The sequence below is a fragment of the Maylandia zebra genome, linkage group LG18 (assembly GCF_041146795.1).
Source record: "Maylandia zebra isolate NMK-2024a linkage group LG18, Mzebra_GT3a, whole genome shotgun sequence".
NCBI lineage: Eukaryota > Metazoa > Chordata > Actinopteri > Cichliformes > Cichlidae > Maylandia > Maylandia zebra.
The window spans coordinates 2,591,649-2,613,889 of record NC_135184.1 but is presented as its reverse complement, the minus strand read 5'-3'; the positions used below and the strand labels follow the sequence as shown (position 1 = coordinate 2,613,889).

Genomic DNA, 22,241 nt, shown 5'->3' with positions numbered 1-22,241 from the left:
TTGTCAGCTGTGAGTTGAGGATTTGAGCTGTTTCTCTCACAGGTGAAGAACACAGATCCTTCCTGGAATCATTCTTGAAGCAGAGTTCCTGCTTGTAACTGTCATTGTGTTATTAAAGTGAAAGCCACAGCTAACGGTGTGGAGGCTGCAGAGCAGAAACCCACACAGCCCGTCTGCTGCAGGAGAGCAAGTTTGGATACAGTCAGTTTGTGCTTCACTCACACGGGTTGTTGTTGATCACACAATGAAAGTAGAATCAAACTCTTCATCTTCAAATCTTTATTGTTCACACAAACACAACTACACTGTTTGACATTTGAAAATCAAACAAAAACTTGTGATAAAAATATTCCTGATGGTTTTTGTTACTACAATAAAAGTCACAATAAGCACAAAAAGAATTCTAACTCAGAGCAACAATACATGTAAAGATGTATTTATTTCAGACGATCTTCTAACTGTTGACGAAAAAGGCAAAATAAGCTCAACACATCATAACTAACATTTGTGATCAAAGTGATGAATGAGATGAATTGATGAGATGTGATGGTGAGAAAAGGCGAGCAGGAAACAGTCAGTCAGCATGTGTGCAGTTGGTGGACGCTCCCTTGTTTGTGAGCATCATCAGCAGAGAGAGTCCACAGCAGTACACCAGACTCTTCACTATCAGCACTGTGTACAGCAGGCAGAGCAGCTTCACCCTGCACTGAGACTGGAAGGACACTGAAGGACAGACAGACACAAAGAGACAGACAGACAGTCGGGTTATTCCTCTCAGATCAAGGAGAAAAAGTCCAAATAGAAACAGTCACAGCTTCTTCTTCAAGTGGATGAATTGATGTAGTGTTTGTGTCCACTTGGGGGCAGAAGAACTCCACAAGCAGCTAACAAACTGATCTCTGACATATTATGGTCTGTCTGCTGTTTGGTGCTGAGCAGCTAGTGTACAGTGGCTTTATCAGAGCTTGTTGGATGAAGATTTGATCAATTAGTGCAACTTTAAGAGCCTAAACTTGTTCCAGCTGCCTCATTGGACATTGGAGCTGTCCATGCAGAGAGGCAGCAGGTGATCTTACAGTCAGCTGGCTGCAGAGCTGGCAGGTCTGCTGGCTCTCTCTCTGGAGGACAGGAGGCTGCTGGAGCTGGAAGCTCTGAAACAGAAAAGGAGTCAAATGTTTGGAGCTGCAGTGAGAAATGTCAGTCCTCTGCTGCTCTGCTCTCTTTGACAGCATCTCCACATGAAGCTGAATCACTGCTGAACACAGTCACCAAGCCTTCATTACCTTGTTGTGTTCGGGCCTCCACTGTGCCCCCCTCGTGCTTCACCCAGCAGCTGTATTTATATGTGTCAGAATGGCTCCCATCAAGCATCCTGATGGCAATGGTGCGTCCCGCCTCTCTGAGCTCCAGCTGCTCTCCCTCAGCAGGGGGCAGCTCCTCCGCTTCTCCGCCGTTCTTCTTCTGTCTTTTCCAGGAGAACTGGACCAGAGGAGGAAACATGGCTGAGGCCACACACAGCAGGGAGCTGTTCCCCTCCAGGTGGGCTCTGGATGCTGCTGGGTACACGCTCACCACGGGCTTCACTACCTGCTCATCTGAAGTTTGACAGCAGCAACAAGCAGCACAGACACACATTCACACAGTCAGCAGCAGCTTCCAGCACTGCACTGCATTCAGTCTGATCCTGGAAACTACATGGACTCTGATCACTAAACTACTCATCAGCACAAAGTTCACTACATACACTGGATTCAGCTTCATATCAAACACAGTCATCACCTCATGTCATCATGGCTCACATGAGGAACACTCAGCAAGTTGTTAAAAATAAAAACTTTAGTTGAAAATATATCCATTTGTCTTGATACAAGTGAAAATGTATTTTCCATATTAGTCCTTACAGGATTTCTAACAGAGATCCTCTTCTGTATAAAAATGCATTAATCTTAATTCATAATATATCGCACTAACAAGGAAATAAAAAGTAATTCCACATAATTCAATTCATCCAAGAAAATTCACATTCTTGTCACGTATAATACAATTTATTTTAAAGACCATATGTTGTTTTTTCTTTAATTCTTTTAGTTCAAAAATTGGAAGAAAACTACTTTGATAAATGAGTTACAGCTAAGGCGAGCCGTGTGGAGGGAGAGAAGAACCCAAAGATGTAGGCGCTGACTCAGATGAGAAGAGTGCGCTTTATTGACACTGGGTGAAAATGCAGAGTAACACAGAGGCGGCAAGGACAGGAACTAACTACAAAAACCTGACAGCATGACGCGCAGGATGATGTGCGGGATAATGCTAGGGTGAAACACAAAATAACACATCGAGGTAACACAGACGGACCAGTGACGAACTCAAGAAAACACACTATAAATACATATAGGGAAATAAGGAAACTGCACACAAGAGCGAGACACGGCTGAACCAAACTGACATTTCTTCAACTTTTTCTCGGTGTGATTTCATATATATTATATATTATTTGGCAATAAATATAAATTTTTCTTAATACAACTGAAATGATATATATGTGTGTGTGTATATATATATATATATAACAATTCTGTAACTGTAACTTCGGTCGTTGCTGTGCTTTTTTTGGAAATCGAATTTCCCAGAGGAACCCACCCGAGGGATTAATAAAGTTCTATCTTATCTTATCTTATCTTATATAAAACATATTATAATAAATAACATACTTGTTTTACAAAGTGAATGATTCTGAACTATTTTATTACAATGATGACAAGAGCAGAACATCAGTTTTGTTTTTGCTATACTTTTTAAAAATATGTGAATGTATCACTGCACACATTTAAATGCAATTAATATGAAATTTATAGTAGAGTAAAACAAATTTATTAATCCGTGTTTATGATATAATATCTAAAGAATGTGAAATTATTTTACAAAGTTGTGTTTTCTGCCAAAATCTTTGAATTTTGCAATTAAGACACATCAAACAAGCAAGAAATACTGAAAGACTGTAACAATCTCATATTTTATCCTGCATTTTTAATCACATTTTACACAAATTTTAAATGTCTCAGTTTTTATGACAATTAACATATTCATATATATATATATATATATATTTTTTAAAAAAAGACCAGGAAAATGTCTCTTTGACAATTATCATAAACCATGTCTACATTTTCACTTCAGTATTATTTATATTTACAAATTTACTGCTTCGACATTACTTCTAATGTCAAACATGATCTCGTGTTAAAAACCAGCAGAATCACTGAGAGGATCAAATCCTAAATATTTGTAATATCACTAATATTTGCAGAAATAAAGAATAAGTTTAGTTGTTCAGTGAGATTTCAACATGTTTTCAGAGATTATTGAGCTTTTCTTATGTAACAATGGCTGCAGATGAATTCTCTACTAATGATGAAAAACTAACATGTAAAGCCTGAAGCAGCACAAACTGACTTTAAACACATTTTCAGCTTCTACAATAAAACAACTGAAGGAAAATAAATGTTTGTTCTTACCTGTTACAGACAGTTTAGTTCCAGAGCCAAAGATGAAGTAGTAGTATCCTCCCACAGTGAGACAGACTGCTACAAAAACCTGTCTGCTGTTGAACGTGTCAGCTGAGGTGAATGAGTCCAAATGAGGAAGCAGGATCATATTTCAGCTCCATGATGTGTTTCTCTAATGTTCATATCAACATGACTGTCTCTTCTTCTCTTTTCTTTTAGCCACACTAGCAGCACGGCTCTGATGTTAATGTCAGTCTGTTGGTCAGTCCACTACTTTAGTCCACATGAAAACAGAAAATCACTATATAAGCACCAGTCCATTTATCCCATCAATGATGCACCACTACAATGAAACATGCTGCTGATAGTATCATGGTTTGGCCCATCTGGCTCACCATCATTAATCACACAATGAGTTTTGAATTCTAGCAGCAAATTGTAAAGAAAACTATCAGAACATCTGTCTGTGAACTGAATCTCAGGAGAAAGTGGGCCATGCAGCACCACAATGACACAAACCAGTCACGTTTGTTTTCTTTGTTCCAAATAATGGTGAAAGAAAAAGAATCCAGTGAATCCAGCGAGTGATGTGATGAGTCTCTGATGTCTTTCTGATGTGGTTTTGTTGCGTCCTTCAAACCACACCTGGTGGATTTTAGAAGAGAAACATGTTGGTCTGCACAGGCTCTTCTATTTTCAACACTGACAGGATTTCCTTTGCTGTTTCTTCTGTCCTGCACATTTTCCTCTGTTTTGTGCAGCTTGATGGAGCTTCTGTACAAAATAGATCCAGAGTTATTTTTAGTGGTGCGGAGCAAAGAGATGCTTCAGGGATGCTTCTGAAATGTGCTGTGGCATGTCTGCTGGAATCATCAGTGTTGTACTGAGTGGCCTCAATCAGCTCCAGCAGCCTCGTAGGAACACACAGCGTCCATGCCTGCTGTTAAAAATAGAGCTTTGGAACAACCGAGTCCAACAGAGTCCAACAGAAATGGTGTGAAAGAGCTGGAAGCTAGCAGTTCATGTGAGAAAATCCAACATGTCAGAATTAAAGCTGCTCTGTGTCAAAAATGGAGTCAAATTCTTCCAAACTGATGTGCTGGACTGATTATCAGTTACTGCAGGTGCTCCAGCCGAGGAGGAGCAGGAACCAGCAGAACTGCCAAACCCCACCGACACACATCACACACACCACAAATGCCACACTCACAGAGAGACAAAGATAGAAAACAGAGGGAGGAAAGATCGATGGTGGGTAGGCAGCAGAGGATCAGGGGACCATAACACCATCTTACACAGTTATTAACTAACAAGCTCATTGACTGATCTGAAACATCACTTTGATTTTTCTAACAGCTTCATTGGAAGTTCAGCTCACAGTGGATCTGCAACATGAGCAGCTGAAGAGCTTCAAGAGCTGAACTTGAAGTTTAAACACACAGTTGTACAGAAACTTTGGCAAAATGGTTTAAACAACCTCCAGTTATCAGAGTGACCGTCACAAATCTGATCTCAGCTCAATAAAAAAACAAAAAGTTTCTGATGGAAGAAGTGAGACAGAGAGGCTGAAGTACTTTCCCCTGTCATCACATCTTTGAGGGGGTAAAAGGATTTAACATCCAGCCTCATGTGTTAGATCCAGATTTGTGGCATCACTGTAAGAAAAGAGCTTTTTCCCCATGTGCTCGTAGTAAATCAACTTTATTTTTCATCAAAGTTATAATCAAAGTATGATCCTGATCTATATGTTAAATAATAAATGTAGTAAGTAAAATAACTGCTGATCTTCTGTAAACACAGTGATTGGTGACGACCTACCAGAGGGAGGAGAGGTGGGGTGAGTGAGCACTTGTCAGAGCATAAATTGGAGCCTCAGAGATGTTCAGGTTCTGTTTCCAGCAGTTCTGTGTGATGAGCAGTTCAGATGATCGGATACCAGAAATTCACCTTTGGAAATTCTGGCAGAGACACCAGAGACATCAACCAGCTGCCCAAACAATGGACTTACAAATTCAACATGGATTTGGCTCCATCTCTGCTCATCATCATCATCATCATCATCATCATCTTTGCTCTGTTGGATTATAATTCTAGAGGTTTGGACTCCCATCATTTTCCTGGTGGATTGCAGCTTCTCCCAACACTGAGAAGATCTGGGGTCTCGCTGTTTTCCTGAAGTATCGAATATTCAAGGATTCCTGCTTTCCTGTTGGATTGTTTCCATTAGCACAAAACACTGAGATGAAACAAAATTCAGCACAAGATCAGCTCATTCTCTCCTCCAACCTCTCTCATCCTTTAAAATCAGCATTAGCTCAGAGTAGGTTAATGAGATAAGTATTATTGATGTGATTTTCTTATTATTTTGTGACTGTTATTATCATTTAATTCTGCCTCTGCTTCTCTCCTGCCAAATAAAGTAAAATATCCTGTAATTACAGTCTAAATTGTGGACATACCCTTTTTAAACCTTTGTGAAATAGTAAAACTAATATAAGAATATTAATCATTTTATTATAAACAGTTCTTAGAGGTTACTCCGGGCCTTTAAATATAACTCTGTGGCGTGAATAAGGCACGGCGGGACCACGGAGCAACGTTCAGAGCCAACTTTATTTAATTCACGTCACACCACACACACACCAACCCCTGAGTCCCCGTGTTTTAACACGGCGGGCGTGATTGCGGATGCCGTGCAGGTGCGTCCGCACGGCACCGCAGACCACGCCCCACCACAAACTCTCTCTTGGGACTGACTGTTCAGGCCTCTGACATCAACCCTGTTACTAACAAGTTCCACGATCTAGGGGGGGGCTGTCATACTGAGGGGACTGGTAGGATTTGACCTGCAAGGCTACTCAGCTCTTTGTTTCTTGTCAGTGGACAGAGGGACAACACCTGGACTTTGGTCATTAGAGCTGGGCGAGTCCCCTCACCCACACCGGCTCCATGTGAACTCTACAGACCAGCTTAACTATAAATCAGCTGTGCAGATGTGAAACTGGTGATCGTTGCATCTCCACTTTTTACTGTGTGCATGCTTGTGTGTGGTACTTATGTGGCTGGGGTGAGTTTGTTACCTTTGTGGTGGGGAGCCTTTCTCGACAGTCTCCAAAAGTTGATTCTCTTCATCTGGACGTAGCGTTTTCAGTGGGAGAAACGTTTCGTCACTCATCCGAGTGACTTCTTCAGTCTCAGCTGACTACAGGTTTTCCCAGTCTTATAAACAGTACATTTTCATAATGACTGAAACCAGCCCAGAATCTGTTGTCACTGCTTTCACCTTGCTGCACTGTAAATAAACGCACTGTCTTCATTTCTGAGCTCCGTGCCTGAGTCCACTCTTTAACAACCGTGACACCCACTGAAGGAACAATGGGCTGGGAGGTCAGTTCTTTCATCATAATTCTCATGACCATTGATCAACAACCACTGATCAAAGACCATAATTCATCACTGATCATTCATTCTTTTCATATAGTTATCGATGTCACACACTGCTCCAGACTTTTAATTCAGCCGATTTTTTTGTCATTCAAATATTTTAAATGTTTTTTTAAAAATCCAGATGTAACCCTGTGTTTCTGAGCTCAGGTCTTCTATCTGGTCCTCACAGGGCAGCTATTACAAACATGTGATTTATAGAATATGATGCTGGATATTAAACAGAATGTATTTAAAATTAGATCTACCTTAAACATATGCAGCAGTAATATTAATTCATTTAACACTGATGGGAAATATTTTTGTAATATAGGCCCCCTCCTTTGAATCGAGGAAGGGGTCTGTTACGACCCGGCTCGAAATGACCGTAACAAGAGCGGGGTGTCCCGTGACTTCCCACGCCCAAACAGACACAGCCACAGCATCGGACTTTTAACAATAGTTTATTGACAACAATGGCACTCACAGTAGTGGGAGTGTATAATTTCGGGGTGAGCTAAGGCCAACACAACAAACAAAACTCAACCTAATCTTCGGTTCCCCTCTGACCTGTTTATGGAAAAGAAAAGAAAGAAACAACACAGTCTGACCTCCCTGGTCTACAAACACAGGAGAAAAGAAGGCTTCCCAAAATAATTGGCAGCTCACCCCTACTTGCTCCGCACTTCACACACGTGCCCGACCTTTTAACCAAATAGCTATTGCTACGGCTGCTCCGTCTGGACCTGAGGCAAGTGAACGGGAAGTCTGCCACACCCCCCGCGCCGCAGCTGTTCGGTCGCCCTTTTATAGTCCATGTCCACAGCAGGAACCAGTTACATCAGGCCGCTCCTTAGGTCCACCAATCACAGCCGAGCCCCTGCACAGGTGAATTTGCATACACACATTAAGAAACAGATAACCCACCAACACAGGCACGTAACACCCCCCACCATAAGAATTAAACATCCACTGCATGTTTAATTCCTACCTGTTTACACTGCTCTAGATAGGGCATCAGCGAGGACATTATCGAGGCCCTTTTTATGGCTAATTTGTAAGTTGAAGTCTTGTAAAAGGAGGGACCAGCGCATGAGTCGCACACAGCCACCATCACCCACCTGCTTTCCGAGGTAGGTGATGGTGGCTTTTCCAAACTCACATTTGGTCAGATTTACAGTGAGCGATGCTTCCTCGAAACGCTTAAAAACAGTTAAGAGGGTTTGGAGATGATTGCTCCAGGAAGCAGAATAAATGACCACATCATCTAAGTAGGCCTCACAGTTAGGGACCCCGGCCAAAACCTTAGCCAATGTCGCTGGTGCATTACGCAAGCCAAAGGGCATCACGGTATACTGAAGGAAGTGATCGGGGGTAACGAATGCAGAGATCTCAGACGCTCTTGCAGTTAAAGGGACCTGCCAATATCCCTTTAATAAATCCAATTTGGTCACATAAGTAGCGGATCCCACCCGATCAACACAGTCATCCATCCTAGGTAATGGGAAAGAGTCTGCTTTAGTGGCCACATTCACCTTTCGATAATCCGTGCAGAATCGAGGAGTATTGTCAGATTTGGGCACTAACACACATGGGGAGCTCCATGCACTAGCACTTGGAACGGCTAAGCCATGCTCAAGGAGGTAATTGACTTCTCTCTGCATTATTTCCCTTTTTACTGGATTCACCCGGTACGCATGTTGTTTAATTGGCTTATGCCCCTCCACATCAATGTCATGACTTAAGACAGTCATTTGGCGCGGGTGATCAGAGAAAAGTGACAAGTTATTTTTTATCAGAGTAATGATATCAGTTTGAGCAGTTTCAGGTAAATCGGCAACAAGTGATTCAAGATCATTTAAAATTACTGAATTTTTCAGCCCACTACCTAATGCAGCATCATCCCTCCCAGATAATCCGTCATCCGACAGTTTGTAGGCGGGGAGGATGGCAACAGCGCACACCGGGGGCGCTGTTGTATTTTGCTTACAGGGATAGAACAGTTTCAACGTATTCACATGACAAACCCTGGTTTTTTGCCGCCGATCTGGAGTGCGAATCACATAATGGTTATTGTCAAGTTTATATTCCATACTGTAAGGACCAGCAAACTGTGTTAGTAAACTGGACCCTACCACAGGCAGTAACATCAACACCTTCTCCCCTGGTTGAAAACTTCTATCCACAGCTTTTTTGTCAAAACGAGCCTTCATTTTAGTTTGCACTTGCTTTAAGTTTCCCCCGGCTATTTTCCACGCTAGGCGAAGCCTATCTCGAAGCTGACTCACATAGTCATGTACACTACACGGCTCCTCTGGGGCCTCCGACAGCCATTTTTCCCTCAAAAGTCGGAGAGGGCCTCGGACCACATGTCCGAAAACCAACTGCGCGGGGCTAAATCCCAGCGACTCCTGTTTAGCCTCCCTAATGACAAACAACAATAGGGGCAACCCCTCATCCCACTCTTTACCAGACTCCAAACAGAACTTACGTAACATAACTTTGAGAGTTTGGTGGAACCTTTCCAAAGCACCTTGACTTTCAGGGTGATATGGACTGGATGTAACATGCTTAGCATGTAGTTCTTTAACAACCTGTGCAAAGATTCTGCACATGAAGTTGGTGGCTTGGTCCGTTTGAATGATTTTCGGCAGCCCAAACACAGAAAAGAATTTAATCAAAGCTTTAATTACTGCTTTGGCTTTCACCGTACGCAGCGGAATGGCTTCCGGAAATCTCGTTGCTGAGCACATTACAGTAAGAATATACTGATGACCGGCTTTTGTTCTCGGCAACGGTCCCACACAGTCTAGTATTACCTTTTCAAAAGGTTCACTCATTATTGGAATAGGAGTTAATGGCGCAGGTGGAATGGGCTTATTGGGTTTGCCCACCAACTGGCAGGTGGCACAAGATCGACAGTAAGCAGCTACATGTTTTTTTAAGCCAGGCCAAAAGAAATTGCCCAGCACTCGGTAATAAGTTTTATTTATTCTGAGGTGCCCAGCCATGCCGGCATCATGTGCTAAGCTTAGCACCTGATCACGATGCTGAGATGGTACCAGCACCTGTGTAACACTTGATGTTCCACTCTGATCAGAAGACCACCACCTCATTAACACGCCATCCTGCAGGAAAAAACGGGGAAGGGTGCTTTCCCCAGCCGTGACAACGGCTGCAAAACAGGAACTCAAAGACTTGTCATTTTCCTGAGCGCTTACCAAAGCGTCTTTATTCACATCGCCGCTCAATGCCGGTATTAAGTTTAGCACACTGTATTTTTCCCTGTGGAGCAGGGAAATTATTTTACTGCTATTGTTAAATAATCATCATCATTACCATTGCATTAATAATATAATCTGTAGTATGATCATTGCTTTAACAATGTAACAGATAGCTTTAAGATGGCCTTAAGATGTTTATGCATACGGTTATCATATTAACCTTGTATTCCAGATGCAGTTTTAACTATTTTATACATATTGCATATTTGTGCTTATTTTGAGTTGATGTTCGGTTCATTAAGGGTCTTAAGCTTCACTGGCATGACTGTCCAGGTGATACATGCTGAGGGAAATTAGAACATAGAAGGAATTGCAATACATGCTTACAAAACACTTATATCAGGTCATTTTTATATTAAGCTTTTAGTATATTGCATTCAGAGGTTTAAACAGTGTGTCTTTCAGAAAGACTAAAGTCACAGGCTGACAGGAAGCTGCAGGCTTGCAGAGAGTTTGCAGAAGTGAAAGCAGAGTCTAAGTTATTCTGAGGAGCTGGCTAGACGAGGCTATTTGAATTACTAGGTTATTCAAATTGTCTGTTATACTTTTATATTCTTTTATTAAGCTTTCATTAGAGGTTCTTGATTAAAACATTTATTCAACATAGTACATGTAGTTTCAGTTAGGTTATTGTACATAAGGAGGAGCCTCTGTTCTGGTGAAAGGTCAGAAGTGCAACGGGTGAGATGAGAGAGCATTTAAGGACGAGACACAGACAGTTAGTAGGCGAGAGGTGACATAGAGGCTGAGTGAGGTCAACACATACACACACACATTAGTTAGATTTATTTATAGGTGAGAGGTTAGTCATGTCTGGTTGTAACTACGAAATTGTCTCGGTAAAAGAGGAACCGTTCCTTGTTGTCTCTGAAAATAAGGAACGAGGTCTTGCACGATGAGTGGCTGAACAGGAAGTCAAAAGGTTGACTGGAGGAATCGGCCATGAAAATAGAAGATGATGTTTTTTTAAACTGTGTTAAAAGTCATTGTGGTTTTGATTTGACGTATGTATATATTCTGTCTGTGACGTATGAAGGGGCATCATTAATTCAAACCCTGATGCTATAAAAATCTGTGTATGCTTTGATTAAGTCGAAGATCAATCCCTGTCTGCGTACAGAGTGGTCTTCCCACGCGTGTATTCATTAAAATCAATTGTTTGACCAAGATCTTGGACCATGGTTGTTTGTACTCTCCTTCCTCAATTTTTGAACCTTAACATCCCCCACACTGTCTTTCTCCCGTACAGAAGGTTTTTGCTCCCCAGCCACAAATGTATCTGAGATACTAACCACATCAGCAAATTTACACGCTTGCGCCCGCGTAACAGCGCAAACGGGAAAAACTGTCGCTTTTGGATCAGCTGCAACAGGTGTATCCATCACTTCAGGCGGTGGAAACACTTTCCCCCCGGCCAAATCGTTGCCCAAGATAAACGACACACCTTTGAACGGCAACTGTCGTCTTATGGCGACCTTCACAGGTCCAGTTGTGATAGGTGAGTGTAGATATACTCTGTGAAGGGGCGCCTGAAGAACACTCATTTCAATTCCCCACACCAACACATCCGTGTGGCAGGCGGTTTTATCCGTCAGTGGCAACACATCATCTAACATAAAAGATTGATGTGCCCCGGTGTCTCGGAGAATGGTGATAGGAACCCTGTCCTTCTCTTCTCCTGCCACCGAAACGAAGCCTTGGGAAAGGAAAGGTTTAAAAGGGGACTCTACCTCCATCTCTGGGTCACACCCCTGCGTCTGATCAGGACCGATAGGTGGGGAAACTACTTTAATGAGCCCCACGGGTCCCTTAGACCCTCTGCGCTGCTCTTTCTTCCGCAGCGCAGGACAACTGGCGATCAGGTGACCAGACTCACAGCAATAAAAACATTCCCGCCTTTCGGTTTCCTCCTGTATCGCCCTTTGGGTCTGTTTAGGAGATTTTTGTCTCTTCTCCTGCTCTCCCCTCACTTCTCGTCCTGCCCCGGTTGAAAATGGAAAAATGATTTTATGTGTGAGGGTGAATTCATCTGCTAAAACTGCTGCTTTTGCCAGGGACATCACCTTCTGCTCATTTAGATAAACTAACAACTGATCCGGGAGAGACTTTTTAAATTCTTCTAAAAGAACCAACTCCTTCAATCCCTCAATATCCTTCACTTTGCTGGCTTGCATCCAGCGTTCAAACAAGTGATGTTTCTCACGGGCAAACTCCACAAAGGTTTGTTCAGCGGTCTTTTTACTTTTACGAAATTTCTGACGGTAAGCTTCAGGAACTAATTCATACGCGTGCAGAATTGATTTTTTTTACGATATCATATTGGAGGCTTTCGTTAACGGAAAGGCTAGTACATACTTCCTGAGCCTTGCCGATTAACTTACACTGGAGTAGCAGCGCCCAGAACTCCTTAGGCCAACTCAATGCAGCTGCTATACGCTCAAAAGCGTTAAAATAGGAATCAACCTCGGACTCCCGAAACGGAGGTACTAGTTTAACATGTTTGGTGATGTCAAAACTTGGTGAAGCAACTGTGGATGTGTCAGGGCGACTCGAGGTAGGTGTGGAGGCAGCGGAAACAGGTGTCGAGACAGCTGCGGGCTTACGCTCCAACTCCAACGCTCTGACCCGGAGGTGCATAGCTTGCACCTCAAGCTCTTTAGCGCGAACCTCTACCTCCCTTATACGGAGGGTCAAACAGAGGTCCTCCATAGACCCTACTGCCTGAGGCTCCTCAGCCGCCCCAGACCCCACCTCTGCCACATCCGACCCCGCCTCATCCGCATCAGGCTCCACCTCAGCCAACATGCCAACGGGTCCTTTGGCATCTGGCTCCGGCTCAGCCTCCGGAGCCACCTCCACGCCGCCCCTACCAGGCCGCTTTACAGCTGCCGTCGGGGAAGGGAGAATGCCCCGCTCCACCAAGCCTACACACAAAGCATCCCTCACCTCCGCTTTACGGGTATTATAGGACACTTTGATATCAAAAAAACTTGCTATAATAAGCAAATCCACCTTTCTACACAACTCTATCTTATCCCAAGAAGGCGAGGTAACAAAGTCATCTAAAGAAAACTCCATCCTCCCACGCACCTCACTCTTCCCCACACACAAAAGAAAAGCAGACCGAACAAACCACAGACCACAAAAACAAGACAAAAAGGACGAGCCCCCAAATCATGTTACGACCCAGCTCAAAATGACCGTAACAAGAGCGGGGTGTCCCGTAACTTCCCACGCCCAAACAGCCAACCTTTGGAATACAAGCGCGCTGATCCACACAGGTATGCACACGGGTGTTCACTGCTCGTAGACTTAAATTACACCTTTCTTGGCTACTACTTCGAAGCACATCTGTCCTGCGTGCTGCACAACAACATTGAATATTTAGTATTTACTGCTGTTTACACTTAGCTAGATTAATGCGATGGTGTTGTGTTTAGTATGTTGCTTTGTTTTTTTTGTTTTTTTTGCTTGTTTTCTATTCTTCTCTCAACAGGGGATCCAGGAGATTTTTTATTTTTTTTCTCCCCCCCTTTCTCACTGTCCCTCTCCCCTTCTGTTTTTCCTTTCCTTCCTCTTTCTTTCTCCCTTTCCTATCTCTCACTCATGTCTGTCCCGTCTGTAACATCTGAAAATAAAATATAATAAATAATAAAAACAAAGATCGACCAAATGGACCAATACGGCAATGCCACGATGATCCATTTGGCAAAGTAAATCCATTGGGTATCCTTGTTGGTCTTCAGACAACAATTCTGATGGCTAAAGAACCAAATGGGACAGGCAAAAAAAAAAAAAAAAAAACAGACACAGCCACAGCATCGGACTTTTAACAATAGTTTATTGACAACAATGGCACTCACAGTAGTGGGAGTGTATAATTTCGGGGTGAGCTAAGGCCAACACAACAAACAAAACTCAACCTAATCTTCGGTTCCCCTCTGACCTGTTTATGGAAAAGAAAAGAAAGAAACAACACAGTCTGACCTCCCTGGTCTACAAACACAGGAGAAAAGAAGGCTTCCCAAAATAATCGGCAGCTCACCCCTACTTGCTCCGCACTTCACACACATGCCCGACCTTTTAACCAAATAGCTATTGCTACGGCTGCTCCGTCTGGACCTGAGGCAAGTGAACGGGAAGTCTGCCACACCCCCCGCGCCGCAGCTGTTTGGTCGCCCTTTTATAGTCCATGTCCACAGCAGGAACCAGTTACATCAGGCCGCTCCTTAGGTCCACCAATCACAGTCGAGCCCCTGCACAGGTGAATTTGCATACACACATTAAGAAACAGATAACCCACCAACACAGGCACGTAACAGGGTCTAAGTGTACATGTTTCGCCATCTTACAATGCTGTGATTGCAGCCATTCCCCAACTCTCTGTGAATGGTGCTCTTGACCACTGATCAATGGTCATGACAATTTGCATGATCATGATGAACTGACCTCCAAGGCCAATGTTCCCTCAGTGGGCTGGTTTCAGTCATTATGCAAATTTACTGTTTATAAGATTTGGGGAAACCTGCAGTCAGCTGAGACTGAAGAAGTCACTCAGATGAGTGACGAAACGTTTCTCCCACTGAAAACGCTACGTCCAGATGAACAGAATCAACTTTTGGAGATTTAATTACCTGGATGATTGAGCATGCATCAAGACCTTTCTCCGAAGTCTCCCAGGTTTCTTTTGTCCAGATCCAAAATGGAAAAGCTCTCCTGCGGTGACTAGTTGCTGGCGACATGTCTCGAAGATCGCACACTCGGCGCTTGCCGAGGGTCCTGCAGCCAGCATTCTCCTGGAGTATTGCTTGTGGCCTCGCAGATTCACGTATCTAGTAGGTCCTGCTGAGGATCACCTGCCCAGTGTGTGGGAGTTCTCTGGTGGACATGGAGCTGTTCTCACAGTCTCACGAGTTCGTGCTCGGTGCCCTCTCCATGCTCGCTGTTGTAAGCTGTGTTCCCTCTGGGAACATGTCATGCAGAGAAGGGAAGCTCCACAGTCCTGCATAGATTGTTTCATATTGCCAGCACATATCGGAGAGGCTCGTGCTCGCTTTTATTCTCTAAGCGCACCAGCCAGCGACTTCCCAACATGCCTAAGGTTAATGTAGGGAAGGTGGATGCCTCACAGGCAATTGTAGAGTGTCCACAATTTGCTGTGTAGCCAGCTCCCTCTCTCACCAGCCAGGGGCTACTGGAGAAAGCTATCAAGAGGACTTTGAGGCTGAGTCCATCCTCTATTCCGCAGGCTGCTACCTGTCCTATGGGCAGCCGGGTCATGTTTTTTGAGGGGATGAACAGGGCATTCACAACTCTGGATATTGCCCTCCCCAAGGACCTGGCAACGGTGACCTCCAGGTTTGGCACTGGTGTCGCTGCTGCCTGATTTTAAGGACCTGGTGTGCAGGCAGTTTGCCTCCCCTGGTGCTGTGCGCAGGTGATCCTCTGCCTGCAAGACATTTTCTAACATGCAGAGGCAGGAACAGACCTGTGGTCTGCTTTCCCCAGTGAATCAGACTCTTGCCCTGTTGGTTGCATGCCTAGCAAGGACTGTAATATTATGAACTCCCTGCTGGCTAGACTGCACAGGGTTATGTCTACCCAGGCCTGTCTAGCCAATACAGCATCCATTTTGTCCCTCTACCTGTGTCACCTGTCCAGTCAAGTGCAGAAATGTGCCAAGTCCCAGGTTCAGAAATGATCACCAGGGCTGCCTGACAAGGCTACCTACCAGCAGCCATTGTCGGCTCAGGGAAACCCAACTCCTGCAGCATGCTCTGTAAGCGCTAGGAAGCCCAGGGTTTCCACGCTTCAGTCTGCTCCTGAGGCCTGGAGCCCTGGGGATCTCAGGGCCCAGCTGGAGGCCTTTCGCAGAAATAACGCCGGCATGCAGGAGAAACTGGGAGGAGATGCAGTTGGAGGTCAGGCCCCCTCCCTCATGACTTTTCCACGGACTAGAGCAACAGTCCCCTCCCCTGTCTGTGGACAGCGTGGGGCGGCTGGTCATCTCTGGGGACAGACCCTTGGGTCGTGTTCCCAGCATGGTCCCCACCTCCCAGCTGGCTACGCCCCCTGCCCCCCTCCCCTGTGTGTGGAAACAGTCGATCCTCTCTGGGGATGGACCCTTGGTCACGTCACGACAGCCTTCGTCTCCACGGTCAGCTTAGCGTCTTGCTGGCTGATCATAGCGACCTGCTCCGTAAAAATGTTTTGTATGTAAAAGATTTTGAGCAATGGTTCAGTATTAGTGCAAATGTTCTCACTGTAACTGAAACACTTTAGAAGATTTTAATGATCAGAAAAACCAGATGTTGGTGGTGATATGATAATAAAGATAATAACACTCACCTTTCTCTGTGGATGTCCAACCAGGGTAACACACAACAATCCCAGCATGTGGGACCATCATCTGTGGGATGTTCTCCTTAAAAATATCTGTGTTGATGAGATGAATAATGTGGACACTTGGATTGAGAAAGAACACAACAGTCAGTCGTCTTTGTCAGGTATGGAGGAAGGACGGCAGCAGAAGTCTTGGCAGAAGAGGATATCCAAGCTAATGGACATCATCCCAGTGGCTCCTGGTGTTGTTAACAGAAAATACAAAGTTACTGTCACATAAAATATAAGTTTAGAGAAAGTTCAGAGAATTAGATCCACACCTCTTCTAGTGTCACAGTTACACATCCTCATCTTTCAGAACAAGAACTCAGCCTTCAAGGTGGATTTGAAACTGTTGCATTTAATGACACAGATCATATTTAAATTACACATACAGGTAAATTTATAACAGAAAGTTTAACCTCCACAAAAAAGTTCAAAATAAATGACCAAGACTGTGACAAATAAATCAGCACAGCATAGAAAGTTAGCTGTTAATATGAGAGCATCAATTTTAATCTGTTAACTACATGTTAACATGTTGCAGCTCCAGCATTTTTTAAATTTATCATTTTAAAGTATTAAAAAATTAATCTTACAGTAATGAGTCTGTGTCCTTTATGAACTATTAGTTTATTAGATTTATATTTCCTGGAGTGTTATTCCCAGGAAAGATTAGGATGTCAGCCTCTCTGACTTTGTCTCTCGTGAACTCATTTCTAATCGTGTCCAGTGAAAGTCTGAACATCTTCCGTTCGGCCTCCTGTCTTTTTGTCAGAGCCACAGGATCCAAACCAGACATCACAGCAGCTCTCACCAACATCCTGTAAACCTTCCTTTCACTCTGCTGCTGTCCTTCTGTCACAAATCACTTGACAGTCATTTAAAGTTAGCAGCACAGTGTGGCTGTGACAATGCTGCTCAAAGTTTCCTAAATTACATTTCAAGTTATATACTGCTCAAAAACATAAAGGGAACACTTGGAGTTACATTGTGTTGTTTAAGGGTTCCCTTTATTTGTTGAGCAGCATATATTAAGATCATTTAAGCAGATTACTGTGAAGGACTTTAATGGTTCGCTGATGGATTCGCCTCCATCTCCTGTGTTCTTGCTGTCAGGTGGATCCTTGTGATCCTGTAAACAGTGATGCACCTGAGAGTCACAGACAGACATGTGGGACACAGACAGACCTCTTCCACAGCAGATGTCTTTAGTTCACAGGAGGAAAAATACAGGTGTGATAATGACGGCTGCATTCCAGTTAGCAGAGGTCCTGCTTTGTGGATCAGAGTCAGTTTCAGCCTGCTGTGTTACAGTGGACAGCTACAAATAACAGGTGTAGCCTGAAAGGTCGATCAGATGAAGGTTATTGGTTTGAATCCATGTTCAGAGGTTGGTATCTATCTCTCTGAGATTACTTTTTTTTGTTCATAAAGTTGTTCTGAGACAAACTGCTGCTGCCTCCAGCTGACTGGTTCCAGGTGTTGCAGGTATGAATCCTCCTGATGGTTCAGTCTGAGAAGAACTGAAGTCAGAACAGTTTTAAAATGTTTGCTGGCACAAAAACACAACCTGACATCCAAGGTGAAATTCTGTGATGTAAAAGTGGAACTACAGAGAACAGTGGTGATATCACGGCCACTGAACTGTGATTAAATAAATGTTTTAAAGAACAAACAGTGTGCTCTGTAGAGCTGTTTGATAGCCAGAATACACAGAAGTCCTGCTCTCACACTGACAGCAGTGATGGACACGTACAGCTTCATGATGGCTGCCAAACACACAAAGAACACGACAGGATCAACAACCTGTTAAACAGTTTTAGCAGTTTTTATACAAAATGTCATCTCTGTCATTGTAACTGTAAGCGATCATTAGCTAGATTAGCCACACGGTATTAGAGGGTTGTTGCTAGCTAGCGATGCTGCACACCTGTTACTCCCGTAGTCTTTATGCTTCAATGATTCCACAGGTCTCATTTTTTCTTATCCTGTTTTAGACAGAGATGACATCAGCAGCAGACTCCACAGAGACCCAGAGTTACTGTTAGTATCTGAATTATATGGATTTAAACAGTTTTAGATTCAGTTCACACAGAGCGCTCTACAGCCTGCTAACATGGAAAGTTTAAATGAAATAAAGCACACTGACAAAAGGTTTCATAGAAGTGTAGTTTGTTCTTTTCATTTAATAACAGGGTCCAAAGTCCACATCATTATCTTTTTTTTTTTTTTTTTTTGCCTGTCCCATTCGGTTCTTTAGCCGTCAGAATTGTTGTCTGAAGACCAACAAGGATACCCAATGGATTTACTTTGCCAAATGGATCATCGTGGCATTGCCGTATTGGTCCATTTGGTCGATCTTTATTTTTATTATTTATTATATTTTATTTTCAGATGTTACAGACGGGACAGACATGAGTGAGGGATAGGAAAGGGAGAAAGAAAGAGGAAGGAAAGGAAAAACAGAAGGGGAGAGGGACAGTGAGAAAGGGGGGGAGAAAAAAAATAAAAATCTCCTGGATCCACATCATTATCAACAGCTACATTCACCCTGGGGAGCAACAAGTGAACGTGACCATGAGGACCACGCTGGGTTTCCTGGGTCCAGAGGTTTGAGAAATGTCCTCCCTTTCATTTATCACAGCTTCTGTTGACCCACGGAGGAAGACTCCTGATGTGTCATTTCAGAAACATCAGGAACTGAAGGTCACCGCAGGGATCAAGCAGAACTCGCCACCTTCACCAGCAGCTTCCTCAGAGGGAAATCTTCAGACCTCCACTATACGCCCAAAATAGAAGATGGACAAATCTGCATTTCATGAGCAGTGTGATAGAGACCTTTACTTTGTGTGATGTTAGAAGTTTTCACATCATCCTCAGATGAAGCACAGAGACTCTGGACTTTTACATAATGATGTTATATTCAGTCCTGTAGAAAGTTATTTAAAATATATATTATCCTTTCTGGTTACTCTGGTATGAAGGACTCTGAATGACTTCATGGTAAAAAACACAATATTGGCAAAACACAGTGTGAGTGAATTCCAGATTAAAGTTTTTAGTTCAACATACAAGTGACAAGTGACCTTTGACCTTCATCAGGTTTTACTTAATTGTGTCAGAGAAAATCTCACTTCATGCAGCTGACGACATTCAGTGTTTAAAACAGAAGCTGTGCAGGTCTGAGATCAGCAGCTTTCTGAAACACCAAACTGAGTTAATATTTATGCTCCTATATAGTGACACAGTTACATGGATGATTAATCCCTTTGACTTCTTGTCTTTAACTTTATCAATCAAACAGCTGCAGCTTCCACTGACAAAGAGTGAACATGTAGGATGATGTGTGTGATGTCACTGGGTGGTGCTGAGGGCAGCTCCTAAAATCACAAAGAGAGCAGAATCATCACAAACTGTGAAAGTTTATCCATCAAACCTGAAGTAAAGCTGACTCTTCTCTGTCCTCACACACTTTAGGATCTGAAGTTCTACAGTTCTGCTGACAGCTGATAGATGAGCTGTTTGTTAAAAAAGACAAAGTCTTATATACTAACACATTATCCAGTATAATATTTACCTTTGAGTCATTGCTGCTTTTAAATGGAGACCTCAAAGATGAGATGATGAGCAAGTTTCCAGTCCTGGTTCAGTCTGCTGAGTATTGGTCAACATATATTATTGATCTCTAAGGATGGAAGATGTACAGAGTACTGCACATGTAACTTTGTGAACAAGACTCATTAAGAATACATCAGACTGATTTTAAACCTGAATATTTCAAACAAAGTCAGTAGAGAAAAATCTATTAATAAATATACAGTCTGGAACAAAATCCCAGAAACTTCCTGAGATTAAATGACTAAGATTCAATTTGAGGAAATGTGAAGTTATGTGAGTTAAAACTGGTGAACGAGAGTGTTTTACATGGAATCACTTTTTCTGCTGTTAAATCTGTGTGTTTGATCCAGTCAGACTCTGATTCTTCTTCAGCAGCGATGCTGGAAATGAAATTAAGCAGCCAAAGCTGCTCAAATGTGAGGAAACACAAACAGAGAGCAGAAATCTTGTCCTTTTATTCCAGATTTGACATATTCAGATACAAAATCAGTTTTTTTCTATCAGAGAGAAAAGAAGGTGACAGAAAGATGAGGCACCGTGACTAATTCATCCTCTATAAACATCCACAGGAAACTGATGGAAACCTGTCCAACAACATCAGCGTCCTAATGAGCCGCTGCTAGAAGGACAAGATCCTGACCTGACATCAGTCCAAGTGTCTGGTTAAATGTACTGAAAGGTGTTAAACAACAAGTGCTGCTGGAAGAGTTTTCATGAAGAGAACATTAACACTGTGAATGAGGGATGGACTTTGACTCAGTTTGACACAATCTGTTTTTCTTTCACTTTGAATAAATGTTTTTGTGGGACTGAGGATACATTTGTTTACATTTGGAAGTTTGATGTCATCTGTTCCTCTTGTTTCTGTCTTAAAACAGGATGAAAAATCTGTTTAAACAGAAATAAATCGAATTGAATTTCTGACAGCAGTAAATAAAAATGGTCCCTGAGCTCAGTATGTTTGTGACTCTGAGATGGAGGTGAAACATGTGAAGCTGGGCTGTGGTTTACTGCTCTCTTCCTGTCACAGACACTGTTTGACATCTGTTCATCTGTTGGTTTTTGTTCAGGCTGCAGGGATCATTTCTCACTGTGGGGATCTTCCTTCCAACAAGCACAGTAGTAGGAGGCTGAATGATCACGTTTAATTTTCTCTATCTGTAGTTTACAACCATTTTGCTTATCTCCAACTGAGAAATCATCTGTCTGAGGATGACCATAACGTGAAGCAACTCTACAATCTCTTGTATCAATACGCAGAATCATTCTGAATGTTTCATTTTTCTGGTACCAGTCTATATCCCTGTCAGCACACTGTTCATTTCCTCCACAGCTGAAGGAGACACTTTGTCCAACTCTCCTGGTCAATGTTAAATCATCCTGAATCAGCTGTTCTGCTGCCATGGTAGCCAGTGCTGTAGAGACACAGACAGATAGATGAAGGTTAGTGTGACAGTGTTTGTTACAGGTTGACTTTGTTGGCTCCTGATTGGCTGGAAACACTCACCTGAACACAGACAGCACAGAGCAGCAGCTGGGAGGAAAAGCATTTTGTGCAGTGGTGTTTCCTCTGGTGAACCTGGGGAGAAGTGGCGCTCTGATGCAGCTGAGGCCAAACAAAGACGAGCTGTGAGATCAGACGAGGGCCACGTGGTTTCTAACAGGTCCTCAAAGCTCCCATCAGCCCCTGCGGCCCACAGATAAGACTGCTGCTGCTGATTGACAGCTCAGCTGAAGCTGCTGTGGTTTCATCGTCTTCATTTCAATCTGACAGCAGATCCAAAAATCTGGGTCACATGATGCACAAACACTCAGAAACATTCATGTTGCTGTGAATTTACTAACACACACTGTTATCTGTTGTTTAACAGCTGTGATGAAAACACTAAATATAATGAAACTATAAATAAATAGAAAAATCTAAAAAAAGATAATATGGTTAAATATTTTAAAAGTTCATAAATTGCGCACAAAGTAGTTAAAAATAAAATCATACATAACAATATTTAGAGTAAAAATCTTATTTGAA

General features: G+C 43.0%; 1 protein-coding gene across 1 annotated transcript; it reads right to left on the bottom strand.

Moving 5' to 3' along the window:
- Positions 1 to 264: 264 nt before the first annotated feature.
- LOC143413505 (immunoglobulin lambda-1 light chain-like) lies at positions 265 to 21,777 on the bottom strand. The gene is made up of 6 exons (XM_076876719.1): positions 21,720 to 21,777; positions 21,304 to 21,627; positions 3,513 to 3,560; positions 1,284 to 1,595; positions 1,077 to 1,151; positions 265 to 723 (listed from the first exon to the last, which is right to left on the bottom strand). Exons 1-6 carry the CDS (start codon positions 21,760 to 21,762, stop codon positions 575 to 577), a joined length of 951 nt encoding a protein of 316 aa, XP_076732834.1. The 5' UTR covers positions 21,763 to 21,777; the 3' UTR covers positions 265 to 574.
- Positions 21,778 to 22,241: the final 464 nt, after the last annotated feature.

Coding starts and splice junctions, on each gene's coding strand:
- LOC143413505 (XM_076876719.1), bottom strand. CDS start 21,762: ATGCTTTTCCTCCCAGCTGCTGCTCTGTGCTGTCTGTGTTCAG. Junction 21,628..21,719: donor TCTGTGCTGTCTGTGTTCAG/GTGAGTGTTTCC, acceptor GTGTCTCTACAG/CACTGGCTACCATGGCAGCA. Junction 1,152..1,283: donor GGAGGCCCGAACACAACAAG/GTAATGAAGGCT, acceptor TTTCTGTTTCAG/AGCTTCCAGCTCCAGCAGCC.